This window comes from Pinus tabuliformis, chromosome J (genome assembly GCF_031772625.1).
Source record: "Pinus tabuliformis cultivar Carrire ecotype Pingquan chromosome J, CPIR1, whole genome shotgun sequence".
Taxonomy (NCBI): Eukaryota; Viridiplantae; Streptophyta; class Pinopsida; order Pinales; family Pinaceae; genus Pinus; species Pinus tabuliformis.
The window spans coordinates 820,604,042-820,628,278 of NC_142295.1; the positions used below are offsets into that span (position 1 = coordinate 820,604,042).

Consider the following 24,237-nt stretch of genomic DNA (forward strand, 5'->3'; position numbering starts at 1 on the left):
ACCAGTTTACGAATCCTAAAGAATCGAATTTTATGTTCCTCGATATTAATAACAAGGAAAACACAAATGAACTGCAAGTTGGCCATGGTTGGACCGCACCCTAGATGCAGGGTGCTTTCACTTTTCTTCTACCAGGGTAAGGACTGCCATTATCATTGGCCAACAAAGGTTACATCACACTGGCTGTTCAAATAACTGTTGCTTGGAAAGAGCCATCAATTGACCCCTGAATAAGTCCAATTCAGTAGGCAACACAAAGCTGTGTGCATTCTGCAGAAATCTTCATCAAATCATAATTGACCGAGTAGTCCAGAGAATTTCTTAAATAAATAATTCTATTGGAGAAAACTCTCCTGGTGAAACTAGCGTGTCATGTGCAACCATCCAGAAAATCTCCGCAATAACCTCACGAAAGGTTGACGTCTATAAACGAATCATTTGAATCAAATGCAATACTGTTTTATCTCTTGCTTGATACTAATTGAAGATGAAAGGGAAATGAGATGAATTTGCCACAAAAGTAATCAAATAGGGACTACGATCATCTACTTGATCAACTAAATCAGCAGACTTATAAGAGTTTCGAATAGGGATTATTAATATGCTTCCCACAGCTGAAATTGACAACTAGAAACCCAAACTACTGAATCCAAATGAGCAAAGCTTGCACAAACCAACCTGTGCATATTATAGCTTAATTTTCGTCTTATCTTTAATATAGACTGACACATAATGCATCCATAGATGTGCATTAGAATCTCTTGTGCATTAGGTTACGAGCTGCCAGGACGTTTAAACTGACTCCCAAAACGGAGCCCAAAATTTTTCTTTGTATATTTTTCAGTCTTAATTATGTGTTTTATCCCAAGAAAGGTTAAAACACTCCAGAATATATTATAGTTAGCATAAACAAACCATAAAAACCAAAAGGAATGAAACATTGAGCAAAGACATTCCATATTCCAAAATATTACATCAACAATCACTGGTATAACATGGCACACATAATATTGAACCTCAACACAAGCATGCTTTCTCCCCAAGCGAGCAATTGAAATGTGTATACATCACCAAACTCCACTCTTGTCAATCTTTACAACACCTTCAGACCTTACTTATAAGAAATCATTGTTGTCCTTGCAACCTTTCCAAAAGTTATAGACACCTCTGTATCTAAAAGTTTACTGACTCAACTTATGATCAGCAACATTCTACAACATGAACCTGTGGCACTTGCGCCTAATTCCACAACTCTGACTCAAAAAAAAGCGAATGACCTTTAGATCCATTGCATTTCTCCTTCAGTTAAGGATCTGATTTCAAGAAGTTAATCTTCTAAGGCAATCCAATTTCTGAAGGGTGCATTCCTCAGCCCTTTATACAAGAAAGAGATCCACCCTTCACTAATGAAATAGTACAGCCTTAATTTGTCTCAAGTCAAACAAATGCCACACATTTTATTCAAGACAAACATTAGGTTAAATCCATTTGCAGTCTAATCTCGTCCAGGCATCTACCCTTCACATGCTGTTTTGTGTGCATAAGTCCATCAAGGCTAGAGTCTGCGACATGAATGTGCAAACAATGAGTTCAATAAAACTTTGAAAACCAAATGCTCATTCAAATCCAACATATGATTATAACATCAAAGAAATCAAAGATCTTAGAGATAGATTACTTGACAACTTGTCGTTTTACCTCTGGTATAGAAAGCTGTAACCGAAACTTGGGGCCATCGTAGTGATGCAATACAGGCCTAAAAGAATCCTCCTCCAGTGGTTTGCACAGCTTTCTGACTCGAATACGAACCTGATATTTCAGTTCATAATAGAAAGTTCAATCACAATGGTTGTTAATGCATGCCACTACATAAAAAATTACCATAGAAAGTTTAAACATTTTGAGACCTAACTGGAGCACTTTCATTAAGTAAATTAAATATCACCAATTTTGCATATTCCCTAGCCTATAGTAGATAAGTTCAAGGCACTTAATTTAACAGTTTCGCAGCCAATTGTACCTGTGCAGGAAATCTCGATTCGCCTTTACATTTTTTGTCTTCCCATGCTGTTGGGTCAATATTAGACCCTCCAAAACTGGCGGCCTATATAAAGACAGATAACACATTGTCAGAGGTCACTCGTCACACTTCAGTTGGACACGAAAATGATCCCTGCTCATAATGCAAGCAGTAGCTACAAATAATGCACACAGCCTGAAAATTGAGAACCAACCTCAAAAACGCCATGCAATTGATGAGTTGTATAATTGTACAAAAACAGGGGTAACCCTGGAGTTATTGCCCGAACTGAATCCCGGTATCTCTGAGGCAAACCTGCAAGCACACCACATTTCTTCATCTTAGAAAAACTTCGATGAGCCATTTAAATCAAAACCCAGGAATATATCTGACTAGGTGTGTGCAAATGGCCTATTGAACCATCGTGTGAACAAATATAAACACATAAGATACTCGTGGTGATAGGAGCAGAGCTATATAGCCATGACATTGGCACCTGTGTTTGCCTGAAAGCGTGTCATGACTCAAGAAAATGGTCTTACAAAACAAGATTTCATTTTGGTTTGTTTTTCCAGGAAGTACTTCAAGAAACATGCCCCAAGGGCTGCACCACAGGGACTTGCACCTAGGTTGGGTGTCATGTCTGAGGGGTAAGCGATTTCGCCAAAACAACCTGCTATCAGAACTCATGCCATATGGATGGGGCAAGAATGGGATTGTGGTGGATAGCTTAATACAGGGTTCACAGGTGAACCACCAGCCCCATTCACAAAACAGGCCTCATTTTAAGGGAACTAAACATGAAAGAAAACCTGTTTTTTTACAGTTCTGAAAAAATTATAACTAAGATAGCTACCTACAACCTGGTTCTATGAATATATGTGAAAAATCATTCAGACAAGGCCCATGTAAAACTTACCAAAAAGCTGACGCTTTAGATCCTCCTGCATGGTATCGTTATTGCATACAAAGATGTAACCCCCAAGTATCTCATTTCTAGGCAGCATTTCTGTCGATGGCAGAGTCTTAAATCGCTTGTCAAATGCACCGTTGTTGTTGTTATTGTTGTTGTTGCCGCTACCATTGTTGTTGTTGTTGTTGCCGCCCCCGTTATTATTGTTGTGGTAAGGAGTGTTTGCATTGTAAATGCCATTTAAAGCTCCTCCCTTTACTCCAGCATCTCCCGGCTTCCAATCAAGGTTCATCTGCTTCAGGTTAAGGGTAAGCGTTTCCAACTTGCTTACTTCTGGTTTCCCCTTGTATTTTCCCTTCTGCTTGGCTTCTGCAGGGGACCCTGTGGATTCTGATCTGTTCGTACGGTCCCCTTTGGACCTCATATGCTCTGCAAGGGCCAGTTGCGAGGCCGCCAAGGTCCATTTGTGATCATCCGAGGCCCTGGCCTGTCCTCTAAGCTCTTCCCCAAATTGCCAGAACGAGTAAGGGTTTGTCATGACTGCCGGCTTTGGGAAATCCAAAACTGAAGTTCACTCAACTTTAACGCCTGATACTAAACTCTGCAGATTATGCAAGTAATGAAAAATCAGATAAAGCTATCAGACAACAAATGCGGATACCCCGGATACCCATAACTTCAAGAGACGAGACGAAAACAGATAACCACAAGATATTTAAAGCGGAAACAAAAAGAAAGGTGCAAGATCCGAACTGAACAGCCGAACATAGACACAATAACAAAGCAAAACCCTCGAGTCTAAATACACACACATTTGAGGAACCACTGCACAAAGAACACAGTCAAACCTGAGAAATGCTCGCAGAAAACGCCCAGTAAAGCCTATAACGGTAATGCAGTGATCTGCAACGTGTAACAAAACGACTGAGAGTTTCCAAAGTGCACGAACCCTTGGAGCAGTAAATCAAGGAATTGAGCCCCAGATCTTCAAGCCCGCGTTCGAGCCTCCATAGTCGCAATAATAAAAGAAAGCATGAGGCATTTACAAGGGGGGTGCTTTTCACTCGTGGCCCAGTTAATGGATCCCAACTCATGCCATTGATGCCCATAGTTTAAATGAATTAATCATCCCACATGGATCATGTCACTACGTTTTGATACCGTCATTCCCATGCCGATGCATTATATGTCCCCGTGAAGGGCTCACATGAATGATGATGTCACGCTCTCCGTCATTTCACAGTTGTGTGCTGTTGCTTCGACAGCAACATGCGCTCTGGATGCCGTGCAGGCCAAGCAAAATTTTCCAAAATAAAATATTAAAATCTTACTTAATAATTGTGAATTTTTGTGACGTTAATCGAAAGATGGAGGAAGGCCTCTAGATATTATAGAGAGCGACCTGCTGCTATTTTGACATTTAGTGTTGGGTACGTTACAGCTAAGTTTAGTTTGGTGAGAGGTATTTGCTGTTTGGTAGCGGTTTTTAACATTCCTCCAATGAAATCAAAGTTGGTCTACTGGTTAATCTAACCATCAAGTCGCATCTCTCATGTCCTTGTCTCTGAAAATATCCCTCAAATGATTTATGATAAAAGTTAATATTTTGCGATGGACCAGACAATCCAATGAGATCCTCTGGTTGGCATTGCTCGTGAAATGTAGCAGTTAGGGTGCGCCACATGATACTTGCCCACTTTTCCCTTCCAATAATTGTACCCTCATGCTCTCACAAGGGAAATGTAAATATGGTTGTGATGCTTTTATGATTTGGCGTGGTTGGAATTTGGTTACCTAAATTCAACATAAAAGTATATTAAAATTAATGAAATTAGGGGTTAAAAATAGGGTATACATAAAAAAAAATTAAAATGATAAAGGTTTTATAATTTTTTATATTAAAGAAATTTAAAAAGATAAAGTTTTTATAATTTTTTATATTAAAAATTTAAAATTATAAAGTTTTTGTAATTTTTTATATTAAAGAAATTTAAAATGATAAAGTTTAATTGTTTTATTTTTTTTTAATTTGATAATATAATTTTTAATTATATTGTTATTTTTTATTTTTCAATGAAAAAATAAATTTATAGTTTTGAAACAATATATTATTATAATAATTTTTGACTTAATTTAAGTATTAAAATTTATTTTAATTATAGATTTATGGAGTGTTGAGAAAAATCAAATATTTATTCATTTAAAAAAAGTTTTGCATGGTAGGAGATTTGATATTTTTAATGTTAAAATCACTTTAAAATATTTCTTAATGTTAAAATTAATAATTCAAAATTCTCATTAATAAGTAATTAATGATAATATATTATTCACTTCACGTCAACCCATTATTTCAACTCCTTTCGCAACCAGAATGAACTATCGAATAAATTAATGTTCATTAATGCATTTTTATCCAGAGTTTAGAGGGATTAAATCTTTTTTCACTTTCAAAGAGATTATACCTCAAGAAATGTGATCCCTCTTGACACTTGGTAGATGCAGAGTTAAGATGGATATAAGCTTATTTAACTATTAATTATAACTATAGTTATAATGATTAATTTATTGGTTTGATTTCCCTCTTTAAATAGGGTATTTTCCATATAAATACCATGTCTACTCATAAATTTAGAGCTCAAAAACCACTCACCCAAATTTACCTTAACCACCTAACAAAAATTAATAATGTTATTTTTATTTTTATTATTTTATTATTTTTTTGTTTACAAGACGTGACATTACAACATTTCTTCCATATTAAATTAAAAACCACTTTTAGACACAATAAAGTAAACTCCAACTTTGTTTACATAAATTGATAGCACTTATATAATAAATCCTAGTGCAATACCCAAATAAAAAATAAACAATGGTTAAATTAAAACATGGTTCATAGACTTGAGACTAATTTTTCATTTTCGTGAAAACTAAAAACCCAACTCCCAACATTTCATAATAATAAAACTTCTTCATCAAAAATAACTTGTCCTTGATTATAATCTAGATTGGTAGATAGCTTTATAGGAATATCCACGGAAGGGATAATGTTCATGTATTTATCAAGTTAACTATCTATTTATATTATTAAAATAATTGTTTAATAACGAAATTAAAATCAGGTTAAGTTTAATTATGGATATTTTATTGTAATAATTTATCACAATTATAAGTTTTGGGTAAATTATCTCTATTACATAGTGTTTATTTGATATTATAATTTTAATAATATTATTATAGTGTGTAAATTATTAAATTATGAATATAATAAAATGAATTAAAATAATAAACATAATATCATGTACATAATGAACACAAAATATATTTTAGGAAACTCATTTAAAAGATGAGGATTTTACTTTATTTTTTTCTTTTTAGGTATGAAATGCAAATACAAAGATAGATGAATTCACTATGGAATTGTTATAGATACTATGGCATATATTGTTGCTACAAGGTTTTTTACTTCTTTTATTCTACTTACAATATCCTACTTCTTTGGTCTATTTAGTTACGGAACTACAAATTAATACAATAAGAATGGAACCCTTTTTTTTCCTTGTGACCTAACATTTAACATGTCATGATAGTCATTTAGGATTAGGGTTAGGGTTTTTCCATGCCTCAAGTTCCAATTAGTGTTAGGTTTTAGAGTATGTTGAGTCTTTTTGAAAATCAACATGTGACTAGCTCCACATGTTCGAGTAGTGGGAGTGGCATCCACTAAGAGACATAGCTATCAAAAGCATAGGTCAACTTGCAAAAGGTTTAACTTCCTTGTAAAAACTTTAATTAAGGTGATCTATATGTTGTTGGAAAGATCTCAACATATTGTACAACGTTCAATGGTTAAGGACTTTTAACAAATATTTAACCACAAAAATTCTCATTTAATTTCCAAAATAAGCTTACAAAGTTTCAAGACAACAAATTGCTAAAATAGGACATCCTCTAAAATGGACCCAAGTCAATAGCTCTAGTTTTCCATCATCAAAATAGATTACAAATTATATTGTGATTTATTTTGGACCATACCTCCCCATTTTTTGACCTTTTTTTCCAAAAGATTTTATAGAAGGAAATGAGGACATTTCCTCTAACTTCTACATACAATACTGTTTTTCCTAAAGTTGTCTTTTCAACACTATCTACTAAAGTTCTTGTTGACCTCATCTTGTTGTTTTGGACTTCATTTGAAAAATCATATCCTTTTTCAAACTAGGATTTTGGTGCTAATTCTTCTATGGTAGGTAAGATTGTCCCATCATTTTCTTGGTCTAGCATGGAATGTTCATAGAGTTCAAGCTTTCCAAGTTCACTAATGAATAAATGTGCATATATGGAAGTAGATTAAGTATATAGGAATTGTTACCTACCTACTCCAACACTTCAAAAGGACCATTTCATAGAGCATTGATCTTCTTACCAAGACCCTATAGCCTTTCTTTGTTCAAATGCAACTAGACTCGATCTCCTATCTTGAATGTTTTCTCAATTATGTGTTATTCATTTGAGGCTTTATACTTTTTCTATCTCTTTTTTCATGTCTCCTCGTACTTACAATTATATTTGCTTAATCTTGTCAATGAATCTTAGAGCATTTAATCATTCTCTTATGGTGTCTTCTATCACTCCTCCTTACTATCCATATACATTACCTAAAGAAGGTGAAAACTATCCAAAGTAAGTTTTAAAAGGGGACTTACTAGTGGGAATGTGGATTGCAATATTATAAGTGTTGAATATAAATTATTTTTTCTACCCAAGTCCTTAGATTCTTATGATTATAACCCCTCAAAAGCTAAATCGGTGTCTTGTTCACTGCTTTTCTCTATCATTTTGTCTATGGATGAAAAGTTGTAGATCTCTTCAACTTAGTGCCCATCTTCTCCCAAAGTGTAGTTCAAAAGGAATCGAGAAACCTAGTATTTATGTTTGAGATAATGCTCCTTGGTATCCCAAAGTATACCTAAATCTTTTCAAAAAATCAGATTGTTGCACCTTATCCCTTGATGGTCTTTTTGTAAGGCATACGAATGTATATCTTATTAAACATGTCTAGTACCACAAACAAATAGTCATGTCCCCCCTAGTTCTTGGAAAACCATCCACAAAACCAATGGAAGTTCTCACACATGGTCTATTAAGTACATGTGAGAGTTGGTATAAAATATACTTCCTATTATTGGGTTTGTTGGTATAGCAAAGTATGAATCATATAATCAATTGAGCTATACTTATTTTCATTCTAGGGAAATGCACATACCTCTATCAATTGCCCATTATTTTCCCAACACCAAAATACCTTACAACTATTAAAATGTGAACCTGTTTAATAACTTGCAATCTTTCTCATTTAGGAACATGGATCTTATCTAGCTTAAGAGCAACACATCTGAGAAATGGTTGTCAAATTTTCTATGCTTTCTTCTCCACAAACTTGGCCTTTTATATATTGAAATACCTCTTTGAAGTCTCATCTTCTATATATTTATCTTCGTATGCATCATGGGTGAAAAGGTTCCATGTTCATAAGAGTATTGAATGTTGTGATCTTGGGTGTGGGTAACTTCGAAAGCATGTGTACCAACTTTTTAGTATTGCCATCCATATATTTGATGATAAGATGAAATTGATGTAAAAATCCCATCTGTTTGTATTGTCTTGTTTGTTGACGCATGTTCTAAGCCTACAAAGATTACAATGATTGATGATTGGTGTGGATGATTATTTCCTTTCTTATGAGGTAGTTCTTCTATTTCTTAATAGCTTGAACTAGAGAGTATGGTACCTTGTCATATGTGGGGTAGTTGGAGACTTAACCATGAATGTACAAATTGGACAATGTCAGAATTAGTGCTTGACTAATATTCTATTTCAACTCTTTAAAATAATTATGTTGATTCTTTCCCAATTGTAAACTCTTACCACTAACTATTATGTGATGGAGTGTTGCAACCACTGCTAAAATGGATACTATATACTTCTAAATGTATCGTTTTTCTCCCCTAAAGCTCCTAGATTATGAGTTGGCCATTTATTGATTACCTTCATCTTCACAAGATCAATCTTGAGTTCCTCTCCACCAATCATGTACCCCATGTACACCAAGGACTACTACAAAAATTTACATTTCTAAGGTTTTCCAAGAATTGATGTTTTTTAAGAGTCATTAAAACCTACAAGAGATGTGAGAGGTTCTCTTCCATGGTAGAGATAAATATCAAAATATCATCCAAGTACAGTAACATAAATTAATTTAAAAACAGTTGCAATGCATCATTCTTCAAATGTGTAATGTAGTTGCTGCACTATATAAACCAAAAGGCATTCCCAACCATTCACATAAGACTTTCCTCATATTGAAGGTTGTCTTCCAAGGATCTTCTTCTTTTACTCATACTCGATGGTATTATGATTTTGGATCCAACTTGGTGAAGTAATTAGCATGTTGCAACTAATCTAACAATTCATTAATCTTGGGAAAAGGGTTGCAATTCCTTAAAATGATCTTATTCAGGGCTTTGTTGTCAATACACATTCTCTAAGTCCCATCCTTCTTGAACACTATGATGATAGGTGACCCACAAGATGAGGTACTTGGTAAAATTTCTCCCTACTCCTTTAGTGGTCATAATTTCTTCTTCAATGCATATGTTTCTGGTATGGATTGTTTGTATAATGTTATCCTTCACAATGGAGATTTAGGCAATAGTTGTATCTTGTGATCCATTTCTCTCTTAGGTAGTAACCCTTTAGGCTCTTGGAACACTTCTCTATATGCTTGCAAAAGCTCCTCTAACTAGTGTTTCTACTCTTTAGTACATTCCTTTATAGATGCTTTACCTTTATTGATTCTTCTCCTTGTTAATTCTATCTCCATAAGAGTAATACACACTTCCTACATGAGATAATAAACATGTTGGCTTAGTTAGAAATTACCAAAGAGATATTGGATTTACCTTTATGATCAATGATAATTAAGGACTTCCCATCCTTGATCAAGAGGTATTGGTCTATCTTTTCATATCACATTGATCCAAGTGGATATTGGTGGCCACCACCTCTTCCACTAACTCAATGGTTTTCTATCTTCTTACCAGATTTTATATGGCTTTTTAGGTCTTGAATTTAGAGGATGTTTTAGCACCCTAAACAATGTTTTTTTCCCATTTGGGGGAGGGGGGGAATTGTGATGGCATGCCCTGGCCCCAACGAAAATTTGTAATCCTTGGATGGTTATTTCCAATGAGCTAGTGTGCAGTCCAAACAAATATTATATGCAAAAGTTGCACCTTGGGAAGTTGATGTACCAAGTAACCACCTCAAGGCCTGAAAACCTTTTAGCACTTCATCTTTTAGGGTAAGGGTTTTGGACCTCTAGGGTTCTTTCTTTATGTTAAAAGACCATTATTTTATCCTCTTGTAATTGTGAATACATGTAACCACCATTGTTAAACACACACATGGGAGCAACATAATATGAATGATAATCAGGAGAGTACATTTATTATTAACAAATTATATACATTTATAGTACATGGTGTGACCCTTGGATTCATATTCCAAGTGGTTTCTTGGACTCCTTTTGGCTGTTCAGCTTCCACACCAACCCTTAGAGGATTAGGTGTCCAACATTCCCCCCCTTAATCCAAAGGATTATGTATGAGTCCAAGAAGAGAGTTGTGCTATGGGGTAAAATGCATGGGATGAAAACTACCCTCAAAGGTTTTCCCGGGACCTTCGACAGATCGTAAGATTATCTACAAAAGCTACCAAGTTACACACATGTGCATCTATCAAACATAAATTGACAGGGTATGGAAAGAGGATTACCTTTAGCTCCTTCTAGATTTGCTTGGGGATCTCTATGCGGCAAGAAGAACTCCTTCAAGGCCAGCTCCAAGACAATTCCTACACAAAGGACAAGGCAAACCAATCATAGCATACACTTCTGAAAACTAATGTAAGAATGCACAACAAACATGTATTAGTGTATAACTTAACTACTCATCTCGACAAGCATCAGAATGAACAAATAAATGAACAACATTACCGACACTATGGAGTAGGGAACACAACTGCAGTTCTATATTCAAAATGAAAGAGTGATTACAACCATCCATTGTATCAACCTTCCTTACCCCTTCTTCCTCTCTCTCTCTCCCTCTTTCAGCTAGCTTCTTCAAGAATATGACAGTTCACAACAACTCTATGGGCTATCCTTCCAAATGCTCTGACCCCTTTGACAATGGCCCTCTCAATGCTTATATAGCAATTGATTTGGGGCTGCCAAGCTCCTCCTAGAGTTCATTAGGGAAAAAGCCATGAACCTGCCCTGTTTACAAGCTTTTTCCCATTTTCCTTCATTCTCAGATTGGAATTTCTCCAAATATCTTGATTTTTGGAGTTTCCTTGCTTTTCTTGAGCAAATTTAGGGATTTAATATCTAGATATTTATGAGCAGATTCGTTGGCATGACCTTCTGAACATCCCTTAGGTTCACTAATGCTCCCCCTGGTCTAACAACATGAGTTAGCAGGGTGACTAACGCTCCTTTATGCTTGGTAACAAGCTTTATAAAGCAGGTTGACAATGTATAGAGAGCGTTAGTGTGGATTCCAAGCCTGCAATTGTGGTCTTTGCTTCAGTCATCTTGTCTTTCACCTCTGAGTTGATGAGGAGGTCAATTTGTCCTATAACAAGCTATAATACAAAATGTGCAAAAAATGCATGGCAGCACTAGGCTGAATGTGCTCTATGAAATGTTGGTCTAAAGGGAGGTGGTTTAAGGATGACCACCAACACTGGAACGCTTAGTGCATTTCCCAGAACTCTTCTAAGTCTAGCATGAAGCTCAGGTCTTCTGCTAGAGGAAGTGCTCCTGATGTTTTGAACAGGGAAACCTTCAACCATAAAAGGGAGGTCTCACCCCGCATAAAAGGAAGAACTTCAACCTGAAAAGGGAAGTCTCAACCTGTGATGGTTTAAGGATGACCAACAACTTTGGAATGCTTAATGCAATTTTGGGAGCTCTTCCGAAACTGGAAAGAAGCTGAAGTCTTTTGCTAGAGGAAGTGTCCCCAATTCTTTGAAGAGGTATCACCGACTAAAGGCATGCTCAAGGGTATCTTTGTCTCTGGCTACAACTCTGAATCTGGTATGGCAGGTTGTGGCTTAGGCTCGCTTGATGTGGCTTTGAAGCTTGTAGATGACCATCATTTCCCCCCTGTCAGATACAAGGTGAGAAGATGAAGAAATCTCAACTGCAAGACTATTCAATACTCTAGAACAAGTTCAGACATATGACTAAAATATCTTCTTGGTTGTTGATGCCCATTGCCAAGAAGCGATCCATCCAAGATGAATCTTTTTTCTTGCAGGAGGTTTGTTTTTGAAGCATTTGTTTGAAGAATGACTGGTTTTATGACAGTGCTTACATGGATGAAGATCAAAATAGTGATCTTTCAGATGGCCAACTCGGTCACAGTGTTGTCATTTCACAATCTATTGTTGTTGTTGTTGCTGTTGTGGAAGAGGGGCAAAATCTGGAACAGTTGAATGTGAATTGTCATGAAGGAATCCAACACTCTGAAACTGGATGGGCTTTGAGTAGTCTGGAATGTGAAAGGACACGTCCTTGTCATATCCAAGACTAGTTTTGTGCTTGTTATAGACAAGCTCTTCCCAAGGTCTGATGATTGGCTTGGGAAGTATTGGCTGAATTTCTGCGTCGGCATGTAACTCTGTTGCTTTATTGGGTATTGGATTTGAATCAATTGTAACATTATTGTCTTGCTGCTTATGGGAGTCTGTTTCAATCTTTTGAACAAAAACAAGTTCAGAATGACAACCGAGTTGTTTTAATTCATCTTGCTGGGACTGAGATTCTAGCTACAAAAATTCAATCTTTTCATGTGCATCTTGTAGGCATATTTGAATATCTGTGAGAGTGATTTTGCCAATTTCAATTGTATCATGAACATTGGAGTGGATTAAAGTATTTACCAATTCTAATAACTCAGTAATTCTGGCCATTTTCTTAACCGCTCAAACTTATGAAATGAGGGTTTTTTTTTTTAACTTCTCAATGGTGCATATATTAAACACCAATTCATTAATAAACTGGCTTTGATATAAGTCTCTAGACTGTCAAAATATGTAGCGATGAGGTGATGTCTTTATAAAAATACCAAACCCTCAAATCACACTGTTAAAACTAACACCGATGCAAACACAAACAATTCGATCATTGTCTTAGCTTCTCAAAATTGTCACTCTTTAAATTCGTATCAAAAGAACTGAGAAAAAAATAGAATTATATATCCTGCTCAAAAGATGCCTTCAAGCTCGTCTTTGCAGATAAATTGTCAAAGAGGGCCTCCCTCGCCGGTGCCTATGCCCTCAAGTCTTAATAAATCCTCTGATGATGGAAAAAAAGCTTTGCTCATGGGCCTCCAGCTCCCAAGAAGAGGAAAAATCCCGAAACTGTATTAGATGAAGACACATACGTTGCAGCTCTTGAAAAAATCATTGAAAGGGATTTTTTCCCCGATTTGCCTAAGCTTCACGATCGCCTGGATTGGCTTGAAGCCATCCGCAGCGGCGATCCATTACAAATCTGTGATGCCCAATTGAAGATTATTGAAAGGAGGCGAGGAAGGGTCAGCCAGGATCGAGCCCTTGTCATGCCAGCATCGTCGGTTGTGGATCCCTTTGGAACTCCTGCATCTCTTGTTGCCCCTTCTTCGACACCGTCGTCAGTGAGATCGATGAGGTCTCCTAGTCAACATCCTTTGAGCCTGGACTCGGTTGGTGATTCGGACAACGAGTTGCCCGACGACACCTCCATGTCTCTGGATGCGTTTTTGAAGCGCCACACTAGTGAGGATAATGAGAGTTTTTCAAAGATTATTGAAAAAATGAACAAGAAGATGAGGGAGAAGTACCGCTACTTGCATGATGCCAAATCACAACTAGAGCAGAGCATGTCGAAGAAAGTGATAGGATAACCGATGGTTTTGGTACCTCAAGGCAGCCTAAGAGCACATTGGTGAACTGGAAATATACAGCTAAGAATCTTCTTATGTACGATTCTGTGAATCGAGGAGAAGCACCTCTGACGAAGGTGGAAAGGGAAGACAGAGTTAAGGCATTAACAAAAGTGGTCAATACAAAGAATACGCGTTTTCATGGAAAGGTGCTTGATTCCAGGCCCAAAGAAGAAGACACTGTGGCCATACTCTATATGCCTGTTGTAGGTGCGATCATCATCCCGAAGGTAAGTTATTGAAATGGGAAATCGATGCCGATGTCTATCTCTGCTCTAGTGTCCAATACCGTTTTATTCCCGTCGTTCCAGCCAGCTCTAACACTTATCTCGATGTTCCAGATCCCGCTCAGGGCGCCTTTCAACAGATCATTGCAAAGCTGGAAAGGGTCCTTGGTGTGAAACTACGTGGAAGCATTGGAAATAAATACATCGAAGTTGTTGCTAAGCAGAAAGATTTGATATGAGAAGACTAGCACAAAAACACTGGCAGATAGGTAAAGAGGCAGTTTTGACAACCTTTAATTAGGTGTGGATGGTAGCACTAAGCGCCCAGGCTAAAAGTGTGGGAGCTGAGAGGACAGAGTCACCAAAAGTAACGTTCACGACCATTCATTTCTTGATGGATTTCCCACAATTTACGCAAAGTATGATCATGGCGATTATATATATTAAAACCGTAGTTGTTAAATAAGAGAGTGGGAGTAGAGGTATGGGCAGCGTGGTATATGCACACAGCATGGTAAGTGGTAATACCACTCTAACACTCGGGCCCTAGCGTCAAGAGCATCGTTCAAAGCATATTATGGCAGTTGACAGAATTCAAGATATGGTATAACATTCAACTCTCAACCAACTCATTCAACAACAAAGATTTGACAGAGATGGCAGTCTAGAATAGAGGTACAATACTGACATGTATAAAAAGGCCACAGAAAAACAAGCTCACATGAAGAAGTGGCTCATACTTGAGCAGGGCAGGAGATCGCCCGCTTTGATACCATGTTAAACACACAGATGGGAGCAATAGAATATGAATGGTAATCAGGAGAGTACACTTATTATTAACAAATATACATTTATAGTACATGGTGTGACCCTTGGATTCATATTCCAAGTGGTTTCTTGGACTCCTTTTGGCTATTCAGCTTCCACACCAACCCTTAGAGGATTAGGTGCCCAACAACCATATTTCTCTCTTTAAAGATAGCTACCCCCATATGAGCGAGTTTGTGTCATGTAGTATCACGTTATTTTATTTATTAATAGAAGTTGGGTTTTCACTATATTACTTGGTATCTACCATATTTCTCTCCATGTGTGTTTCATTTCCTTTCCTACATTTCATTTTGTTCCTTGTACAACCTATATTAGTGGTATTAGAGTAAGTTTCTCCTTATTATTTCTTGGTGCATTTATTGTTGAGGTCAAGGCATAGAGAGTTTGGGAACAATTGCTCTCACTAACCCAAGTGGCCTCTCATGGTGGAAGAAAAGAGAGGTGATGGAGAAGGAGATCTTATCAAGTTGCTGCTTGAGGAAGCACTTGTGTGACAAAGGAATGAGATGATGGAAAATTTCACTAAGATCCTTCAACGATTACCAACAAGGCTCGAGGCATCTTCAAAAAGCAAAAATTTTAGAGGTGTGGCACCCTTCAAGGTACAATTTAACTTTGATATTCCCTTATTTGAAGGGAAAATAGTTGTAGATGCTTCTGTAAAACTGTTAAATCTATTAGAGGGTTATTACTCTGTCCAATAAAAATTGAAAATGAAAAGATCACCTTTGCGCTTCTAAAATCCCTTCCTCATGTCAAAGATTGGTGGGAGGGTTACTTTGAGACACACAACAAAGATGTGTCTACAATATTCAAAGTGGGACCCACTTGGGCTAATGTTATTGATGCTCTCAAGGAGGAATTCTACCCTGTAAGGAACTATGATGACCAATACATGAGATGGACAACTCTACGATAAGAGAGAGACCAAAAGGTTCCAAAGTACACCAATATTATCCATATATTGCACTCAAATATTGGTATCAAAGAATTTGAGCAGCACGTAGTTATAAAGTACCATGGTGGCCTACACAGGTACATCCAAAAGGAAATTGATTTCCTCAACATCTCCTCACTGGGATCTTCTTATTGATATGTTGTCAAAATTACAAAGAATTGAAGAAAATGAATAAGTGGGAGTTCTGGTTCGTAAATCCATTACAACATAAGCCTAGAAAAGGAAGCCCTAACTTGCAAAGCAAGGGATAGAGAAAGAAGAGCCAACCTCAAGAAAACCAACCCAAGTCACAGGCAAAGAAGGGTAATGAGAAGTCAAAGAAGGACCTTGGAAAGTGGCATGAGTTCCACAAAATCCCTTGGCACAACACTAATGAATGTCACTTGAAACAATCATTGTTGGTTAAGATTAAGGAAAAAGAAGTAGACTTTGTCTCACATTCTAATTCAGAACATGATAAAGGAAAGTGGATCATCAATGCAGAACCTAGAGCTACCATTGGTACCTTAAATATCCAACCAGAAGAGTTAGAGGAACTTGAGGAGTGGGAGCACCTCTTCCATTCCAAATGTGGGTGAAGGGGACCCCACTACATTTCATTATTGAGTAATGAGAGCCATAAGAGGCTAATCGCAACCAATATCATCAATAGATTGAATCTACCAACAGTGGCACATCCTAAACCATACACCATTGGTTGGTTGAGCCATGGATGAGACCTTTGCATTAGCCACAATGTCACATATCCTGCAACATCAAGCCCTTCAAAGATGAGGTATTGTAACACCCTCCTCCCACATTTACCCAAGTAATTGGCCAATCAGGTAAATATGTGACGAGAAGTTACTATGATATGATTTGACTCCCTATGTGTTAGTTAAGGAAGTCGAATCGATACAAACACACCATACCATACCTTTTGCACCTGCTACAGGAGTCCCATAATGCATCATAGTCATTCCTTGACTAGTCCCTAGGTCCTATTGAGTTTTAGACTATTAAACCCTGGAAGCTCCCTTGATATGGACAAGGATGCATTTTAAAACCTCCAAATGCACGCACAACATGGGTATCCATGCGTCTGGGAATTTTTATCCTAAGACCTGTGCATGCGACTCTGGGATTTGTGCCACTTTTCAAGCCCATAATCCAAGTCATTGCACAAAAACCCCTATAGCTTTCAGAATCCATAATTTACATAATGACAAGACTTGCAAATCAAAAACTGACTCCAAAACTAGGCCTAATCATCCCCAACCAGGACTGACATTCGGTAAAACGCTTGGCATCAATGCAATTTACAGGAAATGAATACAAGAAAGAGCATAAATGACTGATAACTCATATTAGACTTGACAAGAAGGATCACCACCCTCTTCCCTTAACTGTTTTGTCATCAGTTAGGTCTTCCATCCATTATCCTTTTATTTACAAGTAAATACATGAAATAGCCATTACTATAACCAGCATTAAACCATGTAAATAACAATGAGATAAAAACCATTAAAGCCATATAACAATAAGTACAAAAGTAAGAGAACTTGGCTTTTATTAAACATAGGCAAGAGTCGACCGGGTTCAAGAATTCCACATACCACCCGACCATAGACATGGTTGAACCAAATCTTTCTTTCAGTCAGTCACCCCCATTCCATATTCCAACCATGAATGTGGGATATCATGAATAAACCAATCCAAAAACAACCAAGGGAATCTAGAGATTAAACCACCTCCACCCTCACCAAACTGTGATATCACCAAAACTGACATCGAGATCACAAAACAAAACCGAGCTTGGAATTCTTCCAGACTCCTTCACTATCTTTGAGGAATTTTCTGTCTCCTTGTCTCTTAGGATTTATCGCAATCCACACTGGATCACTAGGCCCTAAACTGAGACACCACCCCCAGGCTTTACCATGTATCCCACCAAAACTGGTTAAGGGATTCCTAGGCCTTTGGGAATTTTCCTGATACCACCTCCTCCCCAGATTCTGAAACCATTTGGCAATTCCAAAGCTTAAACCGAGAAACAATCCCATCACACCATGGATATCTCAAAAAAGGCAAGGCAAGGTTGAAAACCACTATCATTACCCGGAAAATCCATGCCACCAACAACAAGAGAACCATATACCAACATGCAAAGCCATGCATGTTAAAACCAGCTAGGAAACCACACATGCAATATGTTACTTGCAAGTATTCCTACTGAATCTGCTTGATCTTACTCCTCCTTTCTTGACATTTGATTTGCTTTGCTTTCCTTTTCCTTCCTTTGATTTCTTTTCCCTTCCCTGCTCCAAAGCTAGAAGGCTCCAAGAAAACTCTAAGTGTCCAAGAGTGTGAGAGAGAGAGAATAATGAGAGAGCTCCAAAATTGAACTGACAAAAGATTACAAACTGATCCTCAGAAACCTTTTTATCAGTGAGGCCTCTATTTTCTTCATTTCCATTATTTTCCTTCAATTTCCTCCTCACATGCAACTTATGACCTTTCACCTTCCTTTTCTCCTATTTTCCTTTATTTTCATAAATAAATGTGCCAAAATACCTTTTTGTCTTTTTAATGCCTATCCATTGCCTTTGCCAATTTCCCTTGGCCATAAACACATCTAGTGATTCCCACCAAGATATATTTTCCCAACATTCATCTTGGAATAAGTGTTCCTTAACAATGGTCTTATTTTTCCTTTATTAACTTTTATTACATGAACTTTTAACCAAGGGTTGTTACACATATTGTGTGATGTTTCCCTACTTGAAGTTTGTGATGTTCCTTTAGGACAACCTTATATGTGGAAACATTATGTTGTTATGAATCTCATCCCCATAGTTTCATTGTTACTCTAAGGGGTCAACTTTACAGGGTACCAAAGGAAGTTCTAAGTACCGCAATTTCATTGATTTGAACAAAATAGTGCTAAAAGGTAATGTCTCATACAACAAACTTTGTCCTCTTCATGGTTCATTCAAAAGGTGCAAATAAGGTCATTCAACCATTGTAGCCTAGCATGTGGCCTCTATACATAACAAAATTAGGTGGAAACGATTGTAGAAACATACAAAGATATATATGCTTCACCTATGGGGGTGCCTCTGCACTACTAGGTCAAACACTCAATTTGTAACCACCCCTCCCACATTTACCCAATTCCACTGGAGTGCCAGGGTAAACATGAGACAAAGAGTTACTATGAAATGACGCGACCTCCAAGCTCCAGTTAAGGAAGTGGGTCCTTCAAACTCACCACAAGCTAACAACTCATAAAACACCTTAGGGCTACAGGACACTCAGGGGCCAAAGGACCACCCTAGGTGACAAAACCCTGAGTTGGGGCTCTTTTACATTGACCTAAACTCCCAACCACATGCATAACAAGGCTTGGGTGTGGTGATAGGCCTCCAATTGTATGAACAACACTGCATGAGTGTTGTTGTGACCCAATGTTCCTAGTTCAAAGGGTGCGGTCCCGAGCTCTGAGCCACAATTCCATATCAATCTCCAAACCACCGACCAGAACTGCCTGAGACTCAAAAAAATCATTAATGACATAAAAACAAAGCTAAACATTCAAACTTGAAGGAAGAAATTGACCTAGAATGCCTAGAACACACCAGACATTTTGTCAAACACATGACAAACATTTAAGCTACAAGTCATGAATGCATATATGATCATAATAGTCTGATATTCATCGGAGAATGACCAAGAAGGCTCTATACCCTCTCCACATAGCTGCAACAACACTTATTAGTCCATAAATTCATCAATCAATCAATAACTAAATGATTCATGACAAGACCCATAAACAATATACATCATATAACCCACAAATAACCAGAATTTAAACCATGGCAACTTAGCCATAATACCATCATCATAATAAATATATATGCTCATAGATCACAATAGAAAAATACCTCATAGGACTTCCACGTAACACTCGACCATACCTTGGGTTGAACCAAATCTCTCTTGCAGCCAATCACCCTCATGCCATATTCCAAGCATGAATGTGGGATCTCATGGAATAAAACAAAACCAAACCAAACAAGGGATTTGAGAGGCGAAACCAACTCAACCCTAAACCCTCAACCATAGTGATTCCACCTCCACAGTCGGACATCACTAACACCAACTATATCGGTCTCTACCTAAGCTGTCCAGGGCTCTAAGAACTAGTAACTCAACCCACAACCTTCTAGGGCTCTAGAGCGTTTGTCCAACCCAGCTCCAGGGACTAGCGACTCAACCCACCAAGGGCTCCAAAGGGTTTGTCCACCTGGTGAGCTCCAGTATTGTAGCAATAATGCTACAACTCCTGGGGCTTCCTGTCTCTTAATTTTATCAACCCGGTAGTTCGTACAAACTTGGAAGCGACGGTGCTGTATGCACAAGTACTAGCTCTTGTCGCAGCTGTCACTTGGTCAGCTGGCACAAGTCCGCTAGGGCTCAAGCCAACTTCTATAGGCTCTTAGAATAAGCTTGCTAAATGATGGACGAAAGCTAACTCAAAGAAAACTAATCTACTTGACAAAAATGAACTGAAAGCAAATCAAAGCATGTAAACCTAGGAAACCCTAATTTGACTAGTCTAACCTCTATAATGCAAAGAATGTGAATGAAACTTCTACCAATGCTGCTATTACCCCTAATAAGTGAAAATGCATGGATCTAAGCTACTTGCATCATAAAAGACATGTTTTTGTATTTTTTCTTTAAGTGGATGGAATGATTGTGATTTTGTGCTAACTAGGGTTTGGTTGTGCAGATGGGATGGAGAAGGAAGGAAAGCGTGGAAAAGGTTGGGGAGGCTAGGAGAGGTCCCTAGGGATCCTTAGCATCCATCCACAGAGGTTCCTCATGTTCAGAAGCTCAGCAACCGAGTGAGTGGCCTCCTACAGGATGTCTGCAGGGGATCCTACAGGATACTCTGGTTTCTACAGGATGTCTACAAACTGCTACAGGATGACCTACCGTGAGTGTTTGAAGTGATGGAGGAGTGATGGAATGGTAGGGGGAGATGTGTAAGGTAGGAATAAGGCTGGTGATGGCTCAGAAGTGGAGAAATAGGATAGGAAATAAGTGTGGGGAGTAGGTTGGAAGACAAAGGGCTATGTCAACGAAAGGGCTAGGGAATGAAGTTACGTGAGGAGTGAAAGACTTTGGGAGATAACAGAGCGGAGCAGAGGTCAAAGATGTGCTTGCATGCGTGATCAAGATGGAGGAGAAGGTAATGGAACGAGTGAGAACAGTGTAAATGAAACAAATTCTTATGACTGTCACCAAACCGAAAATGCATTAACCTAGACTACCTGTGCTTGTAAATTCAATGAACAACAATCCAAAACGTGAAGAGAAATGTGCATGAAGCTGTGATGAAGGTGTGTAGTGCAGGTGTGAAGTACATGAAAGAATCTAACATAACCGTGACTGTGTTGCAGCAAGCACAAAGTAAAGAAAGGTGTATTTTTGTGGTTGGTATAGGCTGCACTCCAATCTCCAAACAGAGATGGCAGTGGAGGCTTTCTCAACCGTTTTCCTTGGAGCTCCTGTGTGTTATCAACCTGCTAATCTAACTGATGCAACTAAAAACATTTCAACCATAAGCTAAACTCACTCAAATTCATAAAGCTAACTCAGCAAACCTGTAATTTCAAATTGCATGGTAAAGCAATGAACTAAAGTGCTGAAACAAAAAGAAATTAACATTACAAAACAGAGGAGGTCTATTGCTCTCTTAAAAACGCAGAAGTGGATCAAAAGCTGCCTGTCTTTATTGAATAATCATGAATCTAATGACATGCCAAAACTGGCTTACAAGGAGCAAAAACCGAGCTACAACATGACTAACCAAATTGACTAACTAGCTATCCCCAAATTGACTAACTAGCTACACAAAATGACTACCCACTAGCTAACCAAAATGAGGCCCCAAGCCTTCTTATTTATACAATTTGAGGACCCAACAGTCCTCCTAAAAGTTAGGGGCTTGGCTGCCCAAGACTTGTAGTTAACAGCAGTCCAACTTGACTTGCTTTGCTGCCCTTGAGCTGATTGATTCGGTGGCCCTTGAACTCCGAGCTGATGGTGGAGAATTTGAGGTAAGGGCCCATAAATGAGGGGGACACCTTCCTACAAATCCTCTAGCTTGTTCTCCCACGAATTTGGCTGCCAAGTGCACATTAAGACCTTCCATTTTGTCTCCAAGTTGACCAACAAGGCTACACAAAGCACCCATTAGACTTGTTGGCATAATAACTAACCAAATTCACTCTATTAACATAAAAATAATCAAAAACATGCAATAAACAAATGAGAATGGTGGACTAAGCCAAATGAGGAGGTTGAATGAGCCCAAATAATTGTGCATTTTTGGGGCTCATCACCACCCCTAGGATCCATGACTAGTAACTCAACCCATGTTGTTACAGGGCTTCCAGAGCATTTGTTCCAACCCACAACCATAAGGAACATGAGCACCAATCATAAAAACAATCAAGTGGAAAAACCCACAACACCATGGTTATCCAGGAAACGGAAAGGCAAGGCTAAAACCATTGTCAATTGAAGCAATCCTCCATTCCAATGAAAACACATAACAAGAAAATCACATGCATATACCATCCATCCATAAATTAGCAAGGAAATCACACATGCAACCGGTTACCTGCAAAGCAATCCAGTTGTAGACATTGATCCATCTTTTCCCTTGTACTTTCCTACTTTTCTTTTACTTCTTTCTCCAACCCAAGTGAAACTAGAATGCTCCAAGCATGCTCCAAGAATTCTCTAAGTGTGCAAGAGTATGAGAGAATAGAAGAGAGCTCCACCCAAAAATTGTCAAAATGTTGAACTAAAAAAAGGGCTGTAAATTGATCCTCATAAGCCTTTTTATCATTGAAGCCTCTATTTTCTTCATCTTCCTTCATTTTTCCTTCAATTTCCCTCTCATGCATATATGCGACTCTTCATCTCCTTTTTCTCCTATTTTCCTTTATTTTCATAAATAAATGCCAATTATTGCCACTTTTCCTTTACCAATGCCTTTTACAATTTCCTTAGCCATAATAAACCAAAAGTGACACCCACTAGGATTTTTTTCCCACCATTCAGCTTGGAATACGAATCCCATGACCTTGGTATTTACAATAATATACACATATACATATGCACATTTTCTCTAACCCACAAATAAAAGGATACGATGCCTACATCCGCAAGAAGGGAATCCAAAGGCTCATGCCTCCACCCTCAAAGGTAGTACTAGGATTCACCTCCTTCCCAAGATGTCCAAAATCCATTGCCAAAGTCAAACCTGCATTCAATGTCCAACACTATGATCCTTGAGCTACTTCTTATCTTAGTGAATAATTATCGACTCATTGTTCCAAGACACACTCCCAATGTGGTTCTGATTCCATCTGGTAATGCTAATGACAAAAAAAATTTCCTCGACCTTCCCTTCTTTGGTACACAGTCCCTTGGGCAATCCATTCACCCCCTTCTGTGAAGTCCACACCTGCCAAGTTCCACTGGCATCCCCTTCTCTGCTACACAGTCCCTTAGGCAATCCATCCCTTGGCAAGGTTCCCTCGCATCGGAAGGTCCAAAAACCAAGGCATATACCTGTCTCAAAACCATCATACCGATCATAGCATGCTCATGGAAATCAATGGACATTATTGGGTACCAATGTCCCATAATGGCCCTGCTCCTGAATGCTTTAACAACATATCACTACCTATTCTAATTCCTTTTTGTTGTTGTTGCTAACATTCTTGCAACCAATTCCATCTACCCAAACCAGGAATTTTCAACGACCCAAACCTTTGTTCTTTGTCCTTTCTATACACACACCGATCAGTTATCACACCCGACAAGCACCCAATGCCTTCTCTTCAACCATGTATATGTACACACAGTGTACATCACATGCATACACCCACACATAATGTTGCACACAATACATATGCCTACACCCCGTGTACAACACGACATATACACCTACACCCAATGTACAACACTACACATACACCTACACACGGTGTACAACGCAACACAAATGCGTACCCAGAGTACAACACAACAAATACACATGTCACGATACAAAAACTACAAAATACACATAACACAGTACCACATGTGCACAACAAAATATGTACGACATGTACACAATACCACATGTACACAACACCACCTGCACAAAGTGTACATAGCACCACTTGCAGAATGTG

General features: G+C 38.0%; 1 protein-coding gene across 2 annotated transcripts; it reads right to left on the minus strand.

Annotated features, from left to right (window-relative positions):
- Positions 1 to 930: 930 nt before the first annotated feature.
- Positions 931 to 4,012, minus strand: LOC149229221 (B2 protein-like). Of its 2 annotated transcripts, none has more exons than XM_089378532.1 (6): positions 3,782 to 4,012; positions 2,940 to 3,534; positions 2,235 to 2,335; positions 2,021 to 2,104; positions 1,699 to 1,809; positions 931 to 1,562 (listed from the first exon to the last, which is right to left on the minus strand). In XM_089378532.1, the coding sequence occupies exons 2-6, from the start codon at positions 3,469 to 3,471 to the stop codon at positions 1,521 to 1,523; spliced, it is 870 nt and encodes a 289-aa protein (XP_089234658.1). In that variant the 5' UTR covers positions 3,472 to 3,534; positions 3,782 to 4,012; the 3' UTR covers positions 931 to 1,520. The 2 variants fall into 2 exon arrangements, with proteins under 2 accessions (XP_089234658.1, XP_089234659.1); XM_089378533.1 differs by having other exon boundaries at positions 3,687 to 3,782.
- Between the last annotated feature and the right edge of the window lie 20,225 nt (positions 4,013 to 24,237).

Coding starts and splice junctions, on each gene's coding strand:
- LOC149229221 (XM_089378532.1), bottom strand. CDS start 3,471: ATGACAAACCCTTACTCGTTCTGGCAATTTGGGGAAGAGCTTAGAGGA. Junction 2,105..2,234: donor AATTGCATGGCGTTTTTGAG/GTTGGTTCTCAA, acceptor GTCTTTATATAG/GCCGCCAGTTTTGGAGGGTC. Junction 1,810..2,020: donor AATCGAGATTTCCTGCACAG/GTACAATTGGCT, acceptor CTGAAATATCAG/GTTCGTATTCGAGTCAGAAA.